The sequence below is a fragment of the Chiloscyllium plagiosum genome, chromosome 7, assembly GCF_004010195.1.
Source record: "Chiloscyllium plagiosum isolate BGI_BamShark_2017 chromosome 7, ASM401019v2, whole genome shotgun sequence".
NCBI classification, from domain to species: Eukaryota; Metazoa; Chordata; class Chondrichthyes; order Orectolobiformes; family Hemiscylliidae; genus Chiloscyllium; species Chiloscyllium plagiosum.
Genome location: NC_057716.1, coordinates 103,693,392 through 103,718,212, shown reverse-complemented (window position 1 = coordinate 103,718,212; position 24,821 = coordinate 103,693,392). Strand labels below are relative to the sequence as shown.

The following is a 24,821-nucleotide window of genomic DNA, read 5'->3' as shown; positions in this document are numbered from 1 at the left end:
TAAATATTGTCTGGTCACCACATTATGGTAAGAATGTGATTTCACTGGAAAGGATGCAGAGATATACCAGGATGCTGCCTGGGCGATGAGGGTCTGAGCTATGAAGAAACATTAGATCGGCAAGGGTCATTTTTCTTATAGCAGCAAAGATTAAAAGAGGACCTGTTAGAGGAATATCAGATCATGAGGGGCATAGATAGAGTGGATACAAAGACACTTTGTCCATTAGTAAAGAGGTCAATAAGCAGGGGGCATAGATTTAGACTAAGAGGAGAATTCAGGAGAAAGGTTTTCTCCTAGAGGCTTGTGGGAGCCTAAAACTGACTGCTTGAAAGGATGGTTGAATCAGAAACTCCTAAAATTTAAACAGTATTTAGATATTGACTTGTGTTGCCATCGTTTTTAGTTCTATAAATCGGAAAATGTAATCAGATCTTTGATTGGCACAGGAACAATGGGCTGAATGGCCTCCTTCAATGTTGTAAATATCTATTAGTTCACTAAAAACGGTAAGGAAACTTTGACTTTTATCTGGGGTGGCTTGATTACATAGAGGTGGAAGTCAGATTAAAACTGATTGAACCACATCCGGAGCACTGCATGCAACTGTGTAATCTTGGAAGGGTCTATTGAAATTGGAATGTTGTACAGATGGTTCAGAGTGATACTGTGATAAAAGCGTTAAATTATGAGGACAGATTTGACAGACTGGTTTTGAATTCCCTTGCATATAGGAGATTAATGCATGACCTAATTGAAATTCTTAAGATGATTAAATGGTGGAGAGGAACTATTTCTTCTGTTGGGTGAAGGCCAGAACAAGGAGATTAACCTTTAAAATTAAAGCTAGGCCGTTCAGGAAGCACGCAAAGTGGAGTTGAAATCTGCAACACTATCTCCAAAATGCTGTTGAGACTTACGGTCAGTGAAACTAATTGATTTTTGTTGTTAGGGCTGTGGTGGGTACTTGCACCAAGATGTATAAATAGAATTAAGATGTGGAGTGGCCATAATTTGATTGAAAGGCAGGAGAAGCCAATGGGGCTGGTTGGCCTCTTCCTGCTTCCATGTCAACAGAAAATCATACACAACTGTTTAATATAGATGACATTTTATTTGTTACTGCTGCATACATCTCATGTATTCCATCACTTCAATCCTGATAACTAAGGAATGGTCAATGCTTGCTTTTTCTTGATTTTAAGCTAGTTGGTACCAACTTGTTGTGCAACCAATGAACTGAATTATGCATTATTAAAGGAAAGGGAAGAATCTGCAAAGATTTGAAATATAAAGTGAACAGTACAGAGAAGTTAAGGGGCAGGATCCTCTGACAGATATGCTAATCTTTCTTTCCAGCCAGCAATGGGCCTGCAGTCTACTTTTGTGTCTCTATGTTGTTTCTCGATTTTGTGCCCATTTGCCTGCCAAGAATGCTTGAGATCAGAGTTTTCAACTTGAATCACATCAGCTCATTGAACCCTAATATTATCAGTGCTAGGACTACTTTTGAGCATTTAATACTCCTCACCTTCTTCTGCCTCTCCTTCACCCTCAATGCTGTCAGTTCCAACTTCTTCATAATCTTTCTCCAAGGCAGCCATGTCTTCACGGGCCTCCGAGAACTCCCCTTCCTCCATCCCCTCACCCACGTACCAATGCACAAAGGCGCGCTTGGCGTACATCAGATCAAACTTGTGGTCCAGTCGAGCCCAGGCTTCAGCAATGGCCGTGGTGTTGCTCAGCATACACACAGCTCGCTGCACTTTGGCCAAGTCCCCACCAGGCACCACTGTAGGGGGCTGGTAGTTAATGCCAACCTTGAAGCCAGTTGGGCACCAGTCCACAAACTGGATGGTGCGTTTGGTCTTAATGGTGGCAATAGCAGCATTGACATCTTTTGGCACTACATCACCACGGTAGAGCAGGCAGCAAGCCATGTACTTGCCGTGGCGAGGGTCACACTTGACCATCTGGTTTGCTGGCTCAAAGCAGGCATTGGTGATCTCAGCCACAGAGAGCTGCTCATGGTAAGCTTTCTCAGCCGAGATGACAGGGGCATAAGTAGCCAGAGGGAAATGGATACGTGGATAGGGAACTAAATTGGTCTGAAACTCTGTCAGGTCAACATTCAAAGCCCCATCAAAGCGAAGGGAGGCTGTGATGGAGGACACAATCTGACCAATCAGTCGGTTCAAATTGGTGTAGGTTGGGCGTTCAATGTCCAGGTTTCTGCGGCAGATATCATAGATAGCTTCATTGTCCACCATGAAGGCGCAGTCTGAGTGTTCGAGAGTGGTGTGTGTCGTCAGGATAGAGTTGTAAGGTTCCACCACAGCTGTGGAAATCTGAGGAGCTGGGTAGATGGAAAACTCCAGTTTGGATTTCTTGCCATAGTCAACAGAGAGACGTTCCATCAGCAGGGATGTGAACCCAGAGCCAGTGCCTCCACCGAAGCTGTGGAAAATGAGGAAACCCTGGAGACCCGTGCATTGGTCAGCCTGTGGAATAGAGCATTGGTGTTTAATCAGCAATAATGCAGCAGAACAAAGCAGGAAGCTGCTCCTCAGGGGAATTCACCAACAGGTGCACTGGAGGGCCACTTGCCACATTCAAAGTTTAAAGTCCATCAGTTATAAAATTAGACTAAAGGAATTATTTGACTTGGGGTGATCTGATTGGGTTTTGTCACAGATTATGTATGGAGGTCATTGACTTAAATTTGCAAAATACCTAGAGGCAAATTGAGGAGAATGTTTTTCACTCGCCATTATTGGGAATTGGAATATCTCACCTGAAAAAGTACTGGAAGCTCATTTTATAAAATTCAAGGATAAGCATTGATGATTAAGAGCAAAAAGTGAAGTTGTAGAAACTGAGCTCATTTGCTGTTTGAGCTTAAGAGCCTCCCTCTGTGTTTCTAAGTGTCTCGGGTGTGAAAGAATTAGGGAAGCACAATTTGTAGTCGTATCTGAACAGATTAAGGTTAGTTGTTAGAGATAGGGAGAGTGTTTCTTTACTCAGAGGGTAGTGTATCTATCAATAAGGAGCCATGTTGATAGGTGAACACCAATCGCTGAACTTATTCAAGTAACAGTTGGACGTGATCCAGATTGGAGTGAAGATCATTTCATACAAGAGGTTGATATCGAGGAATACTAAACTATGTCAGAGTAATCTTCTGGCCTTGTTTGGTGAACTGAAGGAAGGGATTTTGAGAGTAATTCCATAGATTTTTTTTGTCCCAAATGAGCCGAGGATTTTAGCGAGAGTTTTGTATTTCCCAGGAGAGATTTGGGGGCTGTTTAGAAAGTGAATATATTGTGATGCAACAAGGTACCATAATTGTATAGGACTGAATGAACCAGAGGATCTTTTCCTGTTCTCAGGGATTATATGCAAGTTCTCAGGATACCTGGCATCATTCACTGCTTCCCTGAATGAATGCATGAGGTCACTTTCTCTGAGTACCATTTGAAGCTGTGCAATCAGCTACCATGTCACCAACTCCAAATCCCTCTGCCCCTCCTTTAAAATGTTCCTATTATAGAGTGAGGGTTTGGGTCACCTGCCCTAATATCCCCTTGTGTGACCTGGTATTGTTTTGCCTGATAATTGCCACAATGATTAAAGCACTATAGACTAAACTGATGGGGCGTAAGACCAATAAGTCGCCTGGACCTGATGGGATGCATCATAAGATATTACAAGAAGTAGCTACAATGATAACGGATGAATTGGTACAGTTACCAAGGGGAATGTTGGTCCCTTGGGAGATGAAACGAGTGAGTTAATAGTGGGGAACATTGGCAGAGGTGCTAAATCAATATTTTGCCTCAGTTTTCACGGAGGATGATAATAGTAACATTCCTATTGGAATGGACAAGTCAGAGGTGAAAGAAAGGGTAGAACTTCAAACAAACAACATCAATAGAGAAATAGTACTCAGCAAACTATTTGGACTGAGGGCAGACTAGTCCCCTGGGCCTGATGGCCTACATCCTAGGGTATTAAAGGAAGTGACGGCAGAGATAATGGATTCATTGGTTACAATATTCCAAAATTCCCTGGACATAGGAAAGGTTCCAGTGGATTGGAAAAATGCTGATGTAACTCCCTTATTCAAGAAGGGAGGGAGCCAATATGTGTGAAATTACAGAGCAGTTAGTTAAACATCTGTTATTTGGAAAGTATTCGAATCAGTTATCAAGGAAGCAATAGCAGGACATTTGGAAAGTCAAAATGCTATCTGAGTCAGCAGGGTTTTGTGAAGGATAAATCACTTTTGACTAATTTGCTAGAGTTCTTCAAAGCTGTAACAAGCAAAGTGGATAATGGGGATGCTGTAGATGTAAATTATTTGGACTTCTGGAAGGCGTTTGACAATGTGCCGCACAAAAGGTTAATTCACAAGGTTGGATCATATGGGATTAGGGGTAACTTATTAGCCGGGATAGATGACTGGCTGATGGACAGGGGACAGAGAGTTGGAATAAATGTTTTTTTTCTGGAAGACAAGATGTAACTAGTGGGGTGCCACAGGGTTCGGTCCTTGGACCCAGCTATTTATAATCTACATTAATGACTTAGATACAGGGATAGAAGGCTCTTGAGCCAAATTTGCTGTTGGTACAAAAATAGGCAGGTCAGTAAATTGCAATGAGGAAATAAGAACCTTACAAATGGATATAGATAGGTTAGGAGAGTGGGCCAAAACGTGGCAGATGGAGTTTAACGTGGATAAGTGCGAGGTCATGCATTTGGGTCGATAAAGTGGGAAGGTGACCTATTATCTTAATGGGGAGAGACTTCAGGTGCTGTGGTGCAGAGAGATCTATTCATGAGTCACAGAAAGCTAGCATGCAGGTACAGCAGATAATAAAGAAAGCGACTGGAATGTTGGCTTTTATAGCTAAAGGAATAGAATATAAAGGTAAGGAAGTATTGTTGCAACTTTACAAGGCATTGGTAAGACTGATCTATATTGTGCATAGTTTTGGTTCCCTTATTTAAGGAAAGATGTAGTGGCATTGGAGATAGTTCAGAGGAAGTTCACTAGATTGATCCCAGAGATAAAGGGGTTTGTCATATGAAGAGTTTAGTTCTATACTCTCTGGAATTTAGAGGAATGATGGGAGATCAAATTGAGGTATTCAAGATGATAAAATGTGTGGATAAAATAGACGTGGAGTGGATGCTTCCTCTTGTGGGACATTCTAGGGTGAGAGGTCATAGTCTTAGGATAAGGAATAACAAATTTAAAACAAAGTTGAGGAGAAGCTACTTCACCCAAAGGGTTGTGAATCTGTGGAATTCTCTACCCCAAAGTCCGGTGGATGCTGGGCCATGAGTAAATGTAAGGAGGAGTTAGACAGATTTTTAATTGGTAATGGGTTGAAGGGTTGTGAGGAGAAGGCGGGAAAATGGGGGTGCCGAGCATATCAGCCATTTTGAAATGATGGAGCAGACTCCATGGGTCGATTGGCCTAATTCTGCTCCTATATCTTATGAACTTCCATGAATCTGGAAAAGTACTGGAGAATTGGAAAACTGTCAATGTAACACTCTTATTCGAAAAAGAAGGAAATAACACACAGGCAGCTCTCGGTCAATTAGCTTAACACTGGGCATTGGGGATAAAGCTTAAAGTCTGTGAGAAAGAATTTAAAACAGAGCATTTAGGAACACATAATCTGATCAAGCAAAGTCAGAATGAAGGGAAAATCATGCCTGAAATTTATTAGATATTTTTGAAGAGATAACAAGCTGGATGGATAATCAGGAAGCAGTAGATGTAATATGATTTGGATTTCTAGATGGCATTTTGATGAGGTGCCTCACAAAGATACCATCTCGTGGTGTTGGGCGTCGTATTTTATCATAGGTAGAACATTGGCTAATTAATAGAAGTCAGAGTTGGAAAAAGCAGGGTAACCTGTAACTGGTGAACTGTCACAGGGAGGAGTGCTGGGGCAACATTAATTAATATATATGAGGAAAGTGAATGTACTATCGCCAAGTTTATGGAGAAAACAAAAATAGACAGGAATGCGAGTGGTGAGAATGAATTTATAGGATGTGGGATTTGGACAGGTTAAGCAAGTGGGAATATAAAGTGGGGAAATATGAAGTTGTACATTTTGGCAGGAGGACTAGAGAAGCTGAATATTATTTAAATGGAAAAAGACAGCAAAAAGCTACAGAATTAGCATAATTCATGCATAAATCACAAAAAAACATATAAATTCAGCAGGTAATAGGGGATTTTGACTCTGCTTTCTCTCCACAGATGCTGGCAGCCTTACTGAGTTTCTCCAGCTGGTTCTGTTTTTATTTCACTAAGTTGAAACTGGGTATGGAAGAATTGTTTTACGAGGAGAGATTGAGTAGGTTGTGCCTCTACTCATTGGACTTTAGGAAAGAAAGAAGTGACCTAATTGATACTTACATGATTTTTAGGGGGTATGAAAGAGTAGACGTGCAGAGGTTTTTTTCTGTTGTGGGAGAGTCTGAGATCAAAGGGCATAATCTGCATAGTAAGGGATGACCCAGCTGAGACTGAGATAAGGGAGTAGTGAATCTGTGGAATTCTTTACTACAGAGGGCTGGAGATATAGTCAGCCCTTTTTAATCAGTACGGAGGAAACTGATTATTTGAAGTGTATTTTGTTCAGTTAATTGAATGCCAGATAATCGATGTTGGATAACATAGTTAGCCACATATCGATCTTGTTTGGATAATCTGAATGCTGGATAATCGAGGTTCCTCTATATAGGAATCAAGGTTTATGCAGAAAAGGTAGCAAAGTGAATTAAAGGTTCATCAGATTAGTTATGAGCTCATTGAATTTTGGAGCAGACATGATGGGCTGAATGGTCTATTCCTCCTGTGTCTTATGGTCTATACAAGTGCCAATTATTTTAGAACACATAGAGCCTCTAAGCCCATGTGATTCCATTACATCAGCAGCGCAAGTGCACAACAGCATCAATTTGTGCGCCTACTAAAGATGCTCTTGCCAGTAAACCAAAAATAAGGCACCAAATATGCCTCTTTTTGAATCTTTAGTGACATGGAATTGAAACAATAAATCCACAGAAGCTGCAGAGCTCGGACCCGGTGGTTCTACCTGATTCACAAGGCACGATTCGGACAGTTCATCACAGCCTCATTCCTGATGAACGGCTTATGCCCGAAACGTTGATTCTCCTGCTCCTCGGATGCTGACTGACTGGCTGGACAGTGCTGAGCTGGAAGTTTGGAATTAGGATGAGGTGGGGGAAGGGGAAATGAGGAAACTGTTGAAATCCACATTGATGCCCTGGGGTTGAAGTGTTCCGAGGCGGAAGATGAGGCGTTCTTCCTCCAGGCGTCTGGTGGTGAGGGAGCGGCGGTGAAGGAGGCCCAGGACCTCCATATCCTCGGCAGAGTGGGAGGGGGAGTTGAAATGTTGGGCCACGGAGATGTTCCCTAAAGCGCTCTGCTAGCAGCTCCGAGACACCCGCACCAATCAACCAAACCGCCCCGTGGCCCAACATTTCAACTCTGATATGCTGCCTTTCAAATGAGCTGTTTAACTGAGGGCTATGTGTCCCCTCTTTAATGCACATCAAAGATCCCAAAGTCACTACCTGGAGGCAGATTTGGTGTGCTAAAACACCAGTGGATGATTTGCCTTCAGTTTTCCTGCTGTTATTAGTAACTGCATTTTACAAATCCTGTATTTCCCTACATTATAATGCCTACAGCACAATAAGTACTTCAATAGATGTAAAATGCTTTTGAAAGGCACTCTCAAAATGCAAGTTCTTTCTGATAGCTCTTGGTGCAATACTTACCAACTTGCGAAGTCTGTCCAAAACCAGATCGATCAGCTCCTTGCCAATGGTGTAGTGCCCACGAGCGTAGTTGTTGGCAGCATCTTCCTTCCCGGTGATGAGTTGCTCAGGGTGGAACAGCTGACGATAAGTACCAGTACGGACCTCATCTATAATGCAGAATCATTTCAAAATATGTTCACTTATACACAAGCATGCAGCTCAGCGTGTGGGCCTCCTTGTTTTTAAATGAGAAATTAAAGGGCTAGGCGTGTAGTAGAGGAAATAAAAACAGAGAATACTGGAAACACTCAGATTTGACATCACAGCAGAGAGAAAGACTGAGGGAACAGATCTGTGATTTTCAAAGACCTAACAAATTGGAACACAATTTCCAGCATTTTCTGGTTTTATTTATGATTTTCAACATCCACAGTATTTTGTTTATCACAGAATTGTTACAGCACAGGAGGCCAATTCATCCAATAACCCTGTACATTATTATTTTTTAAAAAGCCATTTGATTCCCTTTTTATTGTCTCGATTGAAATTACTTCCCCCATACTCTCAAGCAGTGCATGGCAGACCCTAAATACTTGCTGCTTGAAAATTTTTTTCTCATGTTAATTTTGCTATTTTTAATTACTTTAAATTTGTGCACTCTTGTTTTTGATCCTTTCATGATTGGGAACATATTCTCTCTAAGTATTCTATTTTGAATACTTCATTAAGATCACCTCTGAACCTTCTCTCCTCAAAGGTAAAAATTCTCAGCTTCTCCAATTAATCCTCAGAAAAAAAAAATTCCTTTTTCCTGGATCCGTTCTTATAAACATCTGCACTTTCTCCAACGCCCTTACATGCTTCCTAAATTGTGTGGCCCAGAAATGGATACAATACTCCAGCTGAGGCCAAACTGGTGTTATATAAATAAAAGCAACATAACGTCCTTGCCTTTGTATTTAAAGACTGCGCAAATAAAGCCCAGGATATTTATTGCATGTCCTGGCGGTACGGTGGCTCAGTGGTTAGCACTGCTGCCTCACAGAGCCAAAGACCCGGTTCAGTTCCAGCCTCGGGCGACTGTATGGTGTTGAGTTTGCACATTCTCCCTGTGTCTGGGTTTCCTCCGGGTGCTCTTATTTTCTCACACAATCCAAAGATGTGCAGGTTAGGTGAATTGGCCAAGCTAAATTGCCTGCAGTGTTCAGGGATGTGTAGGTTAGGTGCATTAGTCAGGGTAAATGTACATTAATAGGGTAGGGAAATGGGTTTGGGTGGGATATTCTTCAGAGGGTTGCTGTGCACCTGTTGGGCCGAAGGGCCTGTTTCCACACTCTAGGAATTCTATGATTCTACCACATTTGTTGACATATGCACCCAGGTTCCTTTGCACCTGCATCCCTTTAACATTATATTCTATATTTTATGTCACCAGTTCATGTTCTTTCTGCCAAAACATCTCTGCATTGAACTTCATCTGCCATCTGTTGGCCTATTTTACCAACTTATCTATGTCATTGTGAAGGTCCTACACTACCTTCCTCATGATGCTTCCACATTTTGTATCTGCAAATTTTGACAGTATGTTTTACACACTTAAGGACAGATCATGAAATGTATATCAGGAAAAGCAAAGGCCCTAACACTGATCCTTGGGGAACCAGCTGTAAAAATGTTCATTAACCATTACGTTCCATTTCCAGTCACTAAGCCAATTTTGTTTCTGAAGAAGAATCATATTTAACTCAATGTTAACTGTTTTCTATCTCCCCAGAAGCTACCAGATTTTCTGAGTTTCTCCAACACTTGCTATTTTAATTTCAGAACTCTAGCATCTGCAGTACTTTGCTTTTATTTGTATCTATGTTGCTATGGTCCATTTTATTCTGAGTTCTAACTTTGATCACAAGTCTATTTTGTGACTTGTATTTATTTATTCACTCATGGGATATGGGTATCGCTGGCTGGCCCAGCATTTATTTCCCATTCTGAGTTGCCGTTAAGAAGATGGTGGTGAGCTACCTTCTTGGACCTCTGCAGTCCAGATGCTGGGGGTAGACATACAATTCCTTTAGGGAGAGAATTCCAGGCAATTCTGCATTATTTCAAAATGCCTTTTGAAATTCTATGTGCGCTAAATGTGGGCGGCACGGTGGCACAGTGGTTAGCACTGCTGCCTCACAGCGCCAGAGACCCGGGTTCAATTCCCGCCTCAGGCAACTGACTGTGTGGAGTTTGCACGTTCTCCCCGTGTCTGCGTGGGTTTCCTCCGGGTGCTCCGGTTTCCTCCCACAGTCCAAAGATGTGCAGGTCAGGTGAATTGGCCATGCTAAATTGCCCGTAGTGTTAGGTAAGGGGTAAATGTAGGGGCATGGGTGGGTTGCGCTTCGGCGGGGCGATGTGGACTTGTTGGGCCGAAGGGCCTGTTTCCACACTGTAAGTAATCTAAATCTAAATCAAGAGCATGGCCTTCAACACCCACCCTGATTGGAAGACTCCAGTGAGTTAGTTAAACATGGTTGTCTTGAGAAATCAATGCTGGTTCTGTTTCGAATAACCTGCATTTGACCACAGTCCCTCAATCACCAAAGTGAAACTGACTCATCTGTAGTTGCTGGCTTATCCTTATATCCTTTATTGACCAAGGGGATAATATTTGCAATTCTCCAGTCCTCTGATATGACCTGAGTCTAAGAAACTCAGGAAAAGTTCTTGCCAGTGTCTCTGTAATTTTCTTTCTCACTTCCCTCAGTGTCCCAGGATGCATCTCACCCAGCACATTGCTAGTACAGACAGCCTATCCAATAGACTCATAGAGATGTACAGCTTGGAAACAGAACCCTTCAGTCCAACTTGTCTATGCCGACCAGATATCCTGAATTAATCTAGTCCCATTTGCCAGCTCTTGGCCCATATCTCTCTAAACCTTTACTATTCATAAACCCATTCTGATGCCTTTTAAATGTTGTAATTGTAACAGCCTCTATGACTTCCTCTGGCAGCTCATTCCATGCATACACCTCCCTCTGCAAGAAAACATTGCCCCTTATGTCTCTTTTAAATCTTTCCCCTCTCACCCTAAACCTTTGCTGTCTAGTTCTGGACTCTCTCACCCCAGGGAAAAGACTTTGTTTATTTATCCTATCCATGTCCCTCATTATTTTATAAATCTCTATAAGATCACCCCTCGGCCTCCAGCGCTCCAGGGAAAACAGCCCCAGCCTAGTCAGCCTCTCCCTGTAGCTCAAACCTTCCAACCCTGACAATATCCTTGTAAATCTTTTCCCTCCTCCTTAGCAGTTTTAACCCTTTTTAGTGACTGAATTTCCTTTTTATTCATCCTGGCCTGGGTAGAATATTCTCCTTTGGTAAAGACAGATGCAAGGTATTTATTTAATACTTCAGTCATTCTGTCTTTTTCATGTACAAAGCCCCTTTTGGTCCTTCATTGGCCACACTCCTCTTTTTCCCATCCTTTCCTGTTTATGTGGCTGGAGAAAATCTTTAGAATTCCCCTTAATACTAACTGTCAACCCTTTTCATATGCCCTCTTTCTTTCTCTAATTTGCTTTTTCATTATTCCTCTGAGAATTCTATACCCACCCTGGTTCTTAATTGTATTTTGTGCTGAGCTCTGCCATAAGCACTCACTTTTTTCGCTTTATCATAATTCCCACATCTTGCCACCAAGGGAACTCTTAGATTTGTTTGTCCTACCTTTCCCTTTCAAAGGAATATAACTTGACTGTGCCTGAACCGTCTTTTATATAAACATAGAAAATAGGAGCAGGAGTAGGCCATTCGGCCCTTCAATATGATCATGGCTGATCATCCAATTCAACACTGTGTTCCCACCTTCTCCTTAAAGCCTTCAATCCCTTGAACCCTAAGAACTACTCCTTCTTGAAATTATCCAATGTTTTAGTTTGGACTGATTTCTGTGACACAATTACACAGGATCACTATACTTTAAGAGTTTTTACCTGATGTCAGTCCTAATAGACTGTATCTGTAACTCCCTGTTTCTAGACTCCCCAGTCATCACTAACATCCCTCTTGCATTTATCTTGTCTAATCCTCTTGGAATTTTATAGGTTTATATGAGATCCCTCCTTCTCCCCTCCACCTCCCAAGCAATTCCTTCTAAATTCCAATCAAAATAGTTCAAAGTGATATAGTCTCTCTTCATGCATCAGCCCTGCCATCCCAGGGATTGGGTCTGGTAAACCTTTGTTGCATCGCCAGAAAATCCTTCCTCAGATAAGGACCCCAAAACTGCACAGAGTACTCCAGCTGTCGTCTAACCAAGGCCCTATATAATTGCAGCAAGGCATTCCTGCACCTGTACTTGAATTCTGTCATGATGAAAGCCCATCTGTTTTCTCTCAACCTGCTTTTTTAAATCGTGGGGTTCCAGTCCAGTCTATAGATGCTGTTCCAGAATCTTGAAAGATGACCACCAATATATCCATGATTTCTAGAGCACTTCTTTCAGTACTCTGGGATGTAGATTATCATGCCCTGGGGATCTATCAGCCTTTAATGCCATCAACATTCCTGCTAATACTGGTTTCCTTCAGCTCCCACCCCTCAACAAGCTTTTGCGTTCACAAGATTTTTATGGTATTATTTGTGTCTTCCTTTGTAAAGGCAGAACCTTTTCTTTGAAGTTAGTCCATCATTCAGGTCCTGTTTCTCCTTCCAACCTATTCAACCCAAATCCATTCTTCCCCTGTTGAAGTTAGCTTTTGCCCAGTTAATTATTCTTACTCTGCATTGTGTGCTATTCTTTTCCTTAGTGGCCTAAACCTTACAATACACAGTGATCACTGTCCCCTAAATGTTCTCCCACTGACATTTGGCCCACCACATTCCCAGGATTCAGGTCCAGCAGTGCTGTCTTTCTTACCCCTCACTGCCTTTCACATTACCACTATCACAGTCTACATATTAATGTTCAAAATTCCTGATTATAACTACTTTATAGCTTTTGCATTTCTCTTGGAATTTCCTTGCAACTTTGTTTCATAGAATCATAGGATCCCTACAGTGATGGAAGAGGCCTTTCAGCCCAAAGAGTCCGCCTCAACCCTTCAAAGAGCATCCCACCTAGACCTGGCCCCCAACCCAACCCTTTCAACCTGGTATTTCCCTTGGCTAATCCATCCAGCTTCCATATCCCTGGACACCTCAGGGCAATTTAGCATAGCCAATTCACCTAACCTGCACATCTTTGGACTGTGGGAGGAAACCGGAGCACCCGGAGGAAACCCATGCAGACACGGGGAGAAACGGGTAACCTCCACATCCCCCCCCCCCCCCCCCGCCCCCGCAACATTAGACAGATGCCCAAGTGTGGAATCAAATCCGGGTCTCTGATGCTGTGAGGCAGAAGTGTTCTCTTCATCGTTCCCACCGGTTGATGGCCTATGGATGACATCAAGCAAGATAATTGCTCCTTTTTAGTCCTTAGCTGTAGCCCAATTGATACTGTCCTTGACCCAACTGGGAGACCCTCTTCCTCCAGAACTTCATGTTCACTATAACAATGCCACCACCCCTCACCTCCCTCCTCCCAACACCCTCTTGTTGGCCTTTCCCCTCTCTCCTGAGCACCTTGTATTCATGGGATATAAGTGCTACTGTTTAGGCCAATATTTATTGCACATCTCTAATTGCCGTTGAGAAAGTGGTATTGAGCTGCCATACTGAATTGTTGCAGACCCTGTGGTGGTGCTGGTGTCAGACAAAGTCAGAAGTCACCAAGACATTGGATTATAGTCCAACACGTTTATTTGAAATCACACAAGCTCTCTCTCTGAGAGCTTTTGTGATTCAAATAAACCTGTTGGACTATAACCTGATTCTGGATTAGAGGTGCTGGAAAAGCACAGCAGTTCAGGCAGCATCCGAGGAGCAGGAAAATCGACGTTTCGGGCAAAAGCCCTTCATCAGGAATACAGGCAGAGTGCCAGAAGGGTGGAGAGATAAATGAGAGGAGGGTGGGGGTGGGGAGAAAGTAGCATAGAGCTGGTGTCATGTGACTTCTGACTTCACCCACATTACTGTTAGGTCACTCTGTACCTTTGGACCTTTCTGGTCTTTGCTTTTGGTCAAGGACACTATCAAAGTAGGGTAGGAATTGAATTTAAATCAACCATGATCTGGACATGGATATTAACTTTCCCTCGTTGAAATAATGTAATTAATTGAAATAATGTCACGGAATGTGGTACACTGCACTGTTAGTCAGCAGGACAGTTATGTCTGGTACTCAGAGGACAGGCAAACCAAACCAGAAGTCAGTCTTGAATTGCTGGACGTGATGACTTTCGAAGTAATTGATCTGATATCATGGGCTTAAGGCAGTGTTTAATCATAAATTGTGTTATCCTCACCACTCAGTTGAAGTGTTTAAGATAATAAAGTCTAAGATTAGACAGAAGCAGAAAGCTAGCACACAGGGGCACCAGGTAATCAGGAAGACTAATGGAATGTTGGCCCCTATTTCAAGGGGATTGGAGTGTAGAGTAGGGAAGTCTTACTGCAAACTGTGTACAAGGTGCTGGGGAGACCACATCAGGAGCACTGTGAGCGGTTTTGATCCCCTATTTAAGGAAAAGATATTTCATTGGAGGCAGCTCAGAGAAGGTTTTCTAGCATGATCCTGGGTATGGAGGGATTGTCTCATGAGCAAACACTAAACAGGTTGGGACTCTACTCCTTGGGGTTCAGAAGGATGACAGGTGATGTCATTGAAACGTATTGGATTCTTAAGGGGTTTGACCAGGTAAATGCTGAGAAGATAATTCCCCTCATGGGAGACATTAGGACCAGAAGACATAATATCAGAATTAAAGGGATGCCAATTTAAGACTGCGATGAGGAGGAATTTCTTCTCTCAGAGGGTTGTGACCCTTTGGAGCTCATTGCTTTACAGAGCTGTGGGGGCAAAAATCTTCTGTATATTTCAGGTTGAGATAGATTCTTCTTCTGCAGAGGAATCAATGGTTATGTAGAAAAGGCAGGAAAGTGGATGTGAGGAATATTGGATCAACCATGAAAGTCAAGGGGCTGAATGGCCTATTCCTGCTATTATTTCTTCTGTCTTCTCAATAGGATAGGCAGCAACAATTTCCTCTGGTAGGGGAAAGTTTAGGAAAGGGAGCACAATCTTAAAATTTGGAGCTAGGCTGTTCAGAAATGATGCAAGTAGTCTTTCAACAAGAATAAAAATCTGGATCAGCTCCCAAAAAGCTGTCAAGGCTAGGGAGCAATCAAAACAGACCTGAGTTTAATAGGTCATTGTTGGATGGGTGGATCAAGGGTTTGGAAAACAAGGTGTTTAAATAGATTTAAGGTACATATTACAGAAGATCTAATTGAATAGTGGAATAGGCATGGAGGTGGAGGGGAGATGAACTGCCTCCTTCTGTTCCAATGTTTAATAACAAAATAAAAACATAAATGACAATAAAAGTCGGTGTGAGAGAGAGATTCTAACACTTTTTTGGGAGCTATAATATCATATTACATAGACATACCAATAACGGTTGGTTCCAGGTCAACAAAGACAGCACGTGGGACGTGTTTTCCTGCACCAGTCTCACTGAAGAAGGTGTTGAAGGAGTCATCTCCCCCTCCAATGGTCTTGTCACTGGGCATCTGCCCATCAGGCTGGATACCATGTTCCAAACAGTACAGCTCCCAGCAGGCGTTGCCTATCTGGACACCAGCCTGGCCCACATGGATGGAGATACATTCACGCTGTAGGAGAAAAATAAGCAATTATTATTACAAAGAGGTAGATTCTTCAAAATTGCTTCATCTCACTCTGTCAATATAAGTTTCTACTCAACTCAACCCTTTTGCTATCTGTATTTCTCTCAGACATAAGATGTGAATAATAGAGGAGGGGTGTGTGTGTTTGTGTGTGTATGTAGTCCTCTCAGAGGGGTATGGGTTCAAATCCCACCACGGCAGCTGGAGTTGAAATTCAATGAATACATTTGGAACTGAAAGGTACTCTCAGTATTCTTGTCCATTAAACTATAGTTGATTTTCACAAAAACACATCTAGTTCACTCACATCCTTAAAGAAAAGGAAATCTGCCATTCTGACTGAGACTGACCTACATGTGACTCCTGACCCACACCAATGTGGTTGACTTTTAACTGCCCTCTGAAACAATCTAGCAAGCTACTCAGTTTGAGGACTGTAGGTATGGACAGCAAATATTGATGTGAGCATCCCATGAAAGAATTAAAAATGCAAATTTCTGTCACATGATAATCACTCCATTATCGGCAAGTTTAAAAGTAGTGAAACAAAAGCAAACTTCTAGTCACTCACTGGAAATCACAAATAAAACATTGTGGGAAAAAATTCATCAACATCAGTAAGGAGAGAAACTGAGTTACTAAATTAAGATGATGGGTGATCATTGTGCTGGAATATTAATGGTGTTTCTCTCGCTGAAGATACAGCCAGACCTGCTGAGTAATTCCTGTATTTTCTGTTCAGCTTTTTGATCACATGAGGTACGGGGAGAACTAGCCATTTGAATACAGAACTGGCTCGAAGGTAGAAGACAGAGGGTGGCGGTGGAGAGTTGCTTTTCAGAATGGAGGTTTGTGATTAACGGTGTGCCACAAGAATTGGTGCTAGGTCCACTGCTTTTTGTCACTTATGTAAATAATTTGGATGTGAACATAGGCGGCATGGTTAGTAAGTTTGCAGATGATACTAAAATTGGAAGAGTAGTGGACGGCGAAGAAAGTTACTTCAAAGTACACCGGAAGCTTGACCAGATGGGCCAATGGGCTGAGAAGTGGCAGGTGGAGTTTAATTCAGATAAATGTGAGGTGCTGCATTTTGGGAAAGCAAATCAGGACTAGACTTATACACTTAATGGTAAGATCCTAGGGAGTGTTGCTGAACAAAGAGACCTTGGAGTGCAGGTTCATAGCTCCTTGAAAGTGGAGTCACAGGTAGAAAGGATAGTGAAGGCGGCATTTGGTATGCTTTCCTTTATTGGTCAGAGTACTGAGTACAGGAGTTGGGAGGCCATGTTGCTGCTGTACAGGACATTAGTTCGGCCACTGTTGGAATATTGCGTGCAGTTCTGGTCTCCTTCCTATTGGAAAGATGTTGTGAAACTTGAAAGGGCTCAGAAAAAATTTACAAGGATGTTGCCAGGTTTGGAGGATTTGAGTTGTAGGGAGAGGCTGAATAGGTTGGGGCTCATTCCCTTGGAATGTTGGAGGCTGAGGGGTGACCTTATAGAGGTTCATAAAATTGTGAGGGGCATGGATAGGGTAAATAGGCAAGGTCTTTTCCCTGAGGTGGGGGACATAGGTTTAGGGTGAGAGGGGAAAGATTTAAAAGGGACCTAAGGGACAACCTTTTGAAACAGAGGGTGGTGCGTGTATGGAATGAGTTGCCAGAGGAAGTGGTGGAGGTTGGCACAATTACAACATTTTAAAGGCGTCTGAATGGGTTTATGAATAGGAAGGGTTTAGAGGGATGTAGGACAAGTGCTGGCAAATGGGACTGGATTAATTTAGGATATCTGGTTGGCACGGACGAGTTGGACTGAAGGGTCTGTTTCAGTGCTGTACATCTCTATGACTTTATGACCGATTGTACGGAAGGATCTGTTGCTGTGCTGTATATCTCTGTGACTTGTTGGTCACTGTGCATTTGGCTGTCTGTGCCCAAATTTCGGAATTCCACCTGTTTCCTCCTGTTATACCTCTGTTTCCTACACCTCTGTTTCCTCCTGTTATAAATTCTTTTAAGCCCACTTCTTTGACCGATCATTTCGTTACCCACACCAAGACTTCTTTAAGTGACTGGTGTTAATCTTCCTTTAATATTTGCTCCCATAAGATTTTCAGATTTCACTGAAGGAAAGAAGCCACTTTAGCAGTATGAGGGGACAAAAGTGTTAAAACCTGTCACAATTTAGATTCAACTGTACTAATGTCTGATGTTGGTTCGTCAAATAAACTAATATTGGAGTTTATACTTCCTTCACTCAACAGAATGCTGCCGCACCTGAGTTATCCTGTTTTCAATTCTACTGGAACAGAAAGAGAATGGGGAAAAAAGCAAATTACTGCGGATGCTGGAATCTGAAACCAAAAAAGAGAACATGCTGTAAAATCTCAGCAAGTCTGGCAGCATCTGTAAGGAGAGAAAGGAGCTGACGTTTCAAGTCTAACTGACCCTTTGTCAATGCTGAGAATGGGGAAGACAGATAGAGCACATGAGGAAGTGAGAGTACAGATTGAGAGAAAACAGAGGAGAACATGCTGTAAAATCTCAGCAAGTCTGGCAGCATCTGTAAGGAGAGAAAGGAGCTGACGTTTCGAGTCTAACTGACCCTTTGTCAATGCTGAGAATGGGGAAAACAGATAGAGCACATGAGGAAGTGAGAGTACAGATTGAGAGAAAACAGAGTGGGAGAGAGACCTTGGGATGGGAATTTGAAAGAGAAACAGTGTGAGAGAGAGCTTGCTAGAGGGAGAACGAGAGACTGATGGGGTAGAAGTTGAAAGGGGGACAGAATGTGAGGAAGGAGAATGAGAAGGTGAGATTGAAGGTGAGAACGAGAGAGCTGAAAGAGGGCAGAGGAGATGTGAGAAAAGGAAGTAACCGAGGAGCGGGGGTGGGAGAGAATATGGTACAGACAAGAGTGTGATGGAAGTAAGAGATGATGGAGGAGGTGGGAGAAAGAGAGAGAGGAATTGGGGAGAGAGAGAGGGAATGTAAAAAGGATGGGATAGAAAGTCAGAGGATTGGAGGGGGCCCTCTTGTGGCACTGTGGTAGTGTCCCTCCCACTGAAACAGCAGGCTAGGGTTCAAGTCCCACTTGCTCCAGAGGTGTGTAATGATATCCCTGAGCCGGTTGCTTAGAAAATAGGTTTGAGAGCAGAATCAGAGAGAAGTGTGAGAAAGAAGGGAGAGAGGAAGGAATGCGAAGATATAGAACAGGTGGAGAGATTTACAGATAATTTGGAGAAGAGAGAGAGCGAGAGAGAGCAGCGAGTGATGCAGGCAATTTCAGAAGAACAGCGAAGAGAGAGAGCGAGAGAGAGCAGAGAGTGATGCAGGCAATTTCAGAAGAACAGATGGAAATCTAGAGAGGGATTTGCTAGATTTTCTCTGAGGAGAGAATGGGAGTTACTCCGAGAGAGAGAGAGAGAGAGAGATGCCATGGCGAAAGTGGAGAGAAAGAAAGGGAGGTGAGAGCAGCTCGATTCCTATAATCGGGTGTAGGTTAGGCCCCTATTTATGGAGTAAAAGGAACAATGCCTCACCCATCCCACATCCAGTTAATATTTTTTAAAAACTATTTCCTTGTGGGGGGCACAAATTGAATTCTGATGAAAATCACAAGCCAACACTCTGAATGAAATAATGAAAACTCAACCGATGGAACTTTTTGCTGGCACACAAGATCTGAAGCTCAAACTTCTCAGGAAATCCGAGGAATGTAAATTGCAGTCTGTATTTTCTGACCCTCCCTTTTTCTTAATCCTACCTTTCAACTCTCATTCATTGAGCAGCAACTACTTTTTATACTACTAACTTTGTTCCCATGCCAGGGTATCAGCTCCAAATGCTTCCCCTTCTCTGTTTCCATCTTGTTTTTTCACTCAGTCATGGGATGCATTAATTGCCCTTCCCTCACTCTCCAGGAGAAGGTAGGGGAAGCTGCATTCTTGAACTGTTGCAGTCCATTTGATATAGGTGTCGACACAATGCTTTTGGGTGGATGGGTGGGGGTTCCAGGATTTTGACCTAGTTCTCCTGGCATCCTCTTCATCACCCACTCCCCTCTCTCTCTCCCCATGCGAAATCCTATATCTCCCCCTTTTTCTATCTCTCCATCTTCCTTTCTATCTTACTTCTTTTTCACTTGACCATTCCAATTTGTCTCCTTCTTTGTCTCACCCCTTTCTCCCCTACTCCTGCACCATAAGACTTTTAAAAACAAGAAAAGGCTATTCAGCCCCTTGGGCTTGCTCCCCCCTTCAGTAGGATCATGGTTGATCCAACATTCCTCATGTCCACTTTCCTGCCCTTTCCCTGTAACCCTTGATTCCCCAACTGATCAAGAATTTATCGATCTCAGCCTTAAATATACTCAAGGACTTTGCCCCTCAGACCTGTAGCAAGGAGTTACAAAGGCCGTACAGGTTATTGGTTAGGCCACTTTTGGAATATTGCATGCAATTCTGGTCTCCCTCTTATTGGAAGAATGTTGTGAAACTTGAAAGGGTTCAGAAAAGATTTACAAGGATGTTGCCAGGGTTGGAGGGTTTGAGTTATAGGGAAAGGCTAAGAAGGCTGGGGCTGTTTTCCCGGAGCGTCAGAGATTGAGGGGTGACCTTATAGAGATTTACAAAATCATGAGGGGCATGGATAGGGTGAATAGACAAGGTATTTTCCTGTTGGTGGGGGAGTCCAGAACGAGAGGGCATAGGTTTAGGGTGAGAGGGGAAAGATTTAAAATGGGGCAAGGGTATTGGGTGTATGGAGTGAGCTGCCAGAGGAAGTGGTGGAGGCTGGTACAATTACAGCATTTAAAAAGGCATCTGGATGGGTACATGAATAGGAAGAATTTGGAGGGGTATGGGCCAGGTGCTGGCAAATGGGACTAGATTGGGTTGGGATATCTGGTCGGCATGGATGAGTTGGACCGAAGGGTCTGTTTCCGTGCTGTACATCTCTATGACTCAAAACCCTCTGAGAGAAGAAATTTGTCTTAATTTCAGACTCAAATTGGTACCCCTTTATTCTGAGACTACACCTCTAGTCCCAGTCTGTCCCATGAGGGGAAATACCAACTCAACATTTACTCTGTCAAATCCTGAAGAATCCAATATGTTTCAAGGAGATCACCTTCTCATTCTTCTAAACTCCAGTGAGTGGAGTCCCAACTTGTTTTGCCTTTGTTCATAAGACAATCCCTCCCTCGTACTAAGCACTCATCCTAGTGAACCTTCTCTGAACTGCCTGTAATGTATCTTTCCTTAAATAAGCTGCTGACAGTGCTCCCGATGTGGTCTCCCTAGAACCTTGTACAGTTGCAGTTAGGCTTTCTTACTCTTTGATTCTAGATTAGAGTGGTGCTGGAAAAGCACAGCAGTTCAGGCAGCATCCAAGGAGCAGGAAAATTGATGTTTCGGGCAAAAGCCCTTCGAAACGTCAATTTTCCTGCTCCTTGGATGCTGTCTGAACTGCTGTGCTTTTCCAGAACCACTCTAATCTAGAATCTGGTTTCCAGCATCTGCAGTCATTGTTTTTACCAAATTTTTCTTACTCTTTGACTCAAACCCCCATGAAATAAGGCCAACATTCCATTAGCCTCCTCTGACTTCCAGTCCCCTTCTTCTCCTTCCAATTTAAAGCACACTTCTGGAATCTGAAACATTCCAGGATTCTGTGAGCATTGTTGCTAAAAAAAACTTCTGGTTTGTTACAGAGAGATCCAGACTGACCATTTACTTGAAGTGGACTGCGGGCAAAAAGCAGGCAAATGATACTTAGATGGTCCTCTCAAAGATATTTAGAGTCATAGAGTCAAAGAGATGTACAGCACGGAAACAGACCGTTCCATCCAACTTCTCCATGCCAACCAGATATCCCAACCTAATTTAGTCCCACCCGACAGCACCCAGCCCATATCCCTCCAAACTCTTCCTATTCATCTACCCATCCAGATGCCTTTTAAATGCTGTAATTGTACCAGCCTCCGACTTCTAGAAAAGGAGTTAACCTAATAGAGATGTTTAAAATTATAAATCTGTTTGATAAACTATATGAAGAGAGAATGTCTCTATTTATGGGAAAAACCAAAACCAGGGCTAAGATTCAAGAGTGAATTCTGCTGATTTCCTTCATTCTTGCTTTTCGGTGACCCATTAAGTAAATGTTATTTGGTCTACGTTAAATAAATTAGAAATTCAGGATAAAGCCCTTTATCTCCAGGATGGTGAGAAAGTGGATATCATCACCTCAGAGAAGGATTGAGGCAAGTAGTGTAGATATAGGGCAGACCATTTAGGATGGAGATAAGGAAACATTTCTTCACTCAAAGGGCAGTGAACCTGTGTAATTCTCTTCCACAGAAAGTCTTGGAAGGCAAGTCACTGAATATATTCAAGAAAGATTATTTTCTTAGCTATTAAAAGCGTCAGGGCAAATATAGGGAGAAAGTGGGAATATGACTTGAAGACAGAGGGTCTGCTGTAATCAAACTAAATGGCAGAGCGGACTTGAAGGGCTGAATGGCCTACTCCGGATCCTAGTTTAGAGATTCATTTTAGGGAAGCTTGATGAGAGAGAAGGAATAGAAAGATATGGTGTTAGAATGAGATGAGACATGTGAGAAGAGAGGATTATTATCTGGTAAATTGCAGTTGGGTCAGATGATCTGGTTGCGCACTGTAAATTCTGTATGACTCTATAAAATCAATGAAAAAAAGTCACTTATTGAAGCTCTAGTTATCCTGCTGTCTCAGCTTCTACATTGCTTTCATCCAATCACTTTCACCTCTATAACATGCCTGGTTGCACAGTAACACTGCAACACTTTCAGGGTAGTCAGAAGCCTCCAGCCTTGCAGCCCACTCCCATTGTGGGCCCAATAAGGAACCTGTCTAGTTCCCTTCAGAATCCTCTTGATAGCTTCTTATTCCAGCATTCATGCTCATAGTAGTCTGATCTGCACAATCTATTTACAGCAGAGAACCCCAACTGTATACGTACATTCCAACTGCCAGCTGCAATCGGTCAGGAAATGAAACTGGGATAAAGGAACCCTGGTTTACAAAGTTTCCCAGGGACAGTCTCCCCCAGACAGAGACTCCCGAGACAGCAAGACCTATGATAAACAAGACTCCTCAACCAGAGAATCCTTAGGCAAAGAACGCCCGACAAGGGATCCAAAGGCTCTCGGGGGATAGGCAGGAAAGTGGAATTGAGGTCACAATTCGTGAGTTAAGATTAGTGTGGTGCTGGAAGAGCACAGCAGGTCAGGCAGCATCCGAGGAGCAGGAAAATCGACGTTTCGGGCAAAAGCCCTTCATCAGGAATTCATCATCTTACTAAATGGCAGAAAAGACTACTACTGCACCTATCTTATATGCTTTAGCCACAACACAGACTAATCTCTTACATAGAAAAGATTCTCGTGATGGTGAAAATCAGCAGAAAGTATCGGTTCTGCAGGACTGTAGAATCCTCCGATCACTCCAGCCTTCCACAATGGCCAGCCAATTGCCAGACTTCCCTGCCAGGATGGCTTAGTTACAGTGACATAAAGGTAGACAGCACGTCCGCGCTGATCAGCATTTGAAAATGGTTCCTAAACTGAACAAGTCCTATTTGCCTGTATTTGACCCATATCCCTCTATACATTTCCTAACCATGTACTTGTGCAAATGTCTTTTTAAATGTTGTAATTGTACCCGCGTCTAGCACTCCCTCCAGCAGTTTGTTCCATATAGACACTACCCTCTGTGTAGCAAAATTGTCCCTCAGATCCCTTTTAAACCTTTCTGCATCACCTTAAACCTACACCCTATAATTCTGGACTCCACCACCCTGGAGAAAAGACTTTGGCTATTCATCTTATTTATGCCTCTCAAGATTTTCTAAACTTCGATAAGGTCAATATGTTGGCAATGCACAATCTTGAGAGATTATGTTGTGGTGTCGGGTCCATTACACGAGCTCTGTACCATTAACCACACACATCACCCCAAGTTCATTGCCTCACTATCATAGGGGCAATGATATCAACAATCTTGGTACTGCACACGGTTGAAAATTCCTATCCAAATCCCTCTACTACCTTATTCAACAGCAGTGCCTACCCCACTACCCACGACCTTAAATCTGGGAAACTCTTCTAACTCTCTATTTCACCCAATTCTGACGTTTTGTCGACTTCCTCACTTCCTTCACTTTGACTTCACAGATTTTAAGCTCTGAAATTTGCTCCCTGAGCCCATCCACCTGTCTCTCTCTCTCCCTCTCTCTCGCTTGATTTTTTTCCTCCTTTCAAAATGCTTCTTAAAATCCTATCTCTTTGACCAAGTTTTAGTTTACTTGTCCTAACCTCTCATATCAAATTCTTGTCTGAGTCATGCTCCCATGAAGAACCTAACAACTTTCTTTACTAAACTATAGGCTCTGTATAAATGCAACTTGTACATTTTTAAATGCACAAATAAAACCAGCAAGCTCACCATGATTATAGCTCTCCTCTTGTACAACCTTCAGGAATCGACGAAGAAGATTTTCAGCAGACTGAAAGCTGCCTCCTTGCCTGGATTTATAGCCGAACAGAGACAAAGAGTTTTTATAAAAAAAACCCGTTGGTGGGGAGGGGGGAAGGCAGAGGGAGTTTGTTGGTAGCAACCAGCAGAGAGATCCGATTGTTTATGCAATCCGCTTTCTCCAGGAGATGAGTGCTCAAATTACTCGACTCGGTCACCAACGCAACAGAGACAAGCTACCAAGGGAGCGACGTCCTGGTGACAAGAGGTTAAACACAGTACTCGCAAACACACTGAAACTAGCCAAACAGGGTGCTTGCATTTTTCACTCTCAGACCCCAAGCAATCAGCTCCAGCAAGTATATCTGCAGATTGCATTTCGTGCCTCGATCATATTATCAAAAGTGTTTCCTTTATTAACCTTGTCTGTGTATGACTGGGGAATGGGGTGGAGGAATGCTGGGTGGTGGTAGAATGTAAGAGAGAAAAGAGGAAAAACTTGCATCAAATAGTGCCGCCTGCTCAGCCAAGCATGTATTGCGATTCGGATCAGGAAAGTAGCAACTAATTAGGGGGAGGGAGCGAGGTTAAGAAAGAACTAGAAATTATCATACAATAAGTTGCATGACCTCATTCTCAACACAGTTTACTGCCAAGGTCGTGTTTTTGAAGGATAGCCCCACCAGTTTACTCTCGATTAGTAA

At 42.8% G+C, this 24,821-nt stretch overlaps 2 protein-coding genes across 2 annotated transcripts in view; both read right to left on the bottom strand.

Moving 5' to 3' along the window:
• The window catches only part of LOC122551814 (tubulin alpha-1D chain-like), a 38,867-nt gene extending 14,762 nt beyond the window's left edge, over nt 1-24,105 (bottom strand). The window contains exon 1 of the mRNA XM_043694294.1: nt 24,088-24,105. Coding sequence (XP_043550229.1) covers nt 24,088-24,090 — 3 coding nt within the window. The 5' untranslated portion in view covers nt 24,091-24,105. The remainder of the gene's footprint in view (nt 1-24,087) is intronic.
• LOC122551812 (tubulin alpha-1D chain) lies at nt 1,095-24,172 on the bottom strand. The gene is made up of 4 exons (XM_043694292.1): nt 24,088-24,172; nt 15,366-15,588; nt 7,840-7,988; nt 1,095-2,501 (listed from the first exon to the last, which is right to left on the bottom strand). The coding sequence occupies exons 1-4, from the start codon at nt 24,088-24,090 to the stop codon at nt 1,518-1,520; spliced, it is 1,359 nt and encodes a 452-aa protein (XP_043550227.1). The 5' UTR covers nt 24,091-24,172; the 3' UTR covers nt 1,095-1,517.
• Between the last annotated feature and the right edge of the window lie 649 nt (nt 24,173-24,821).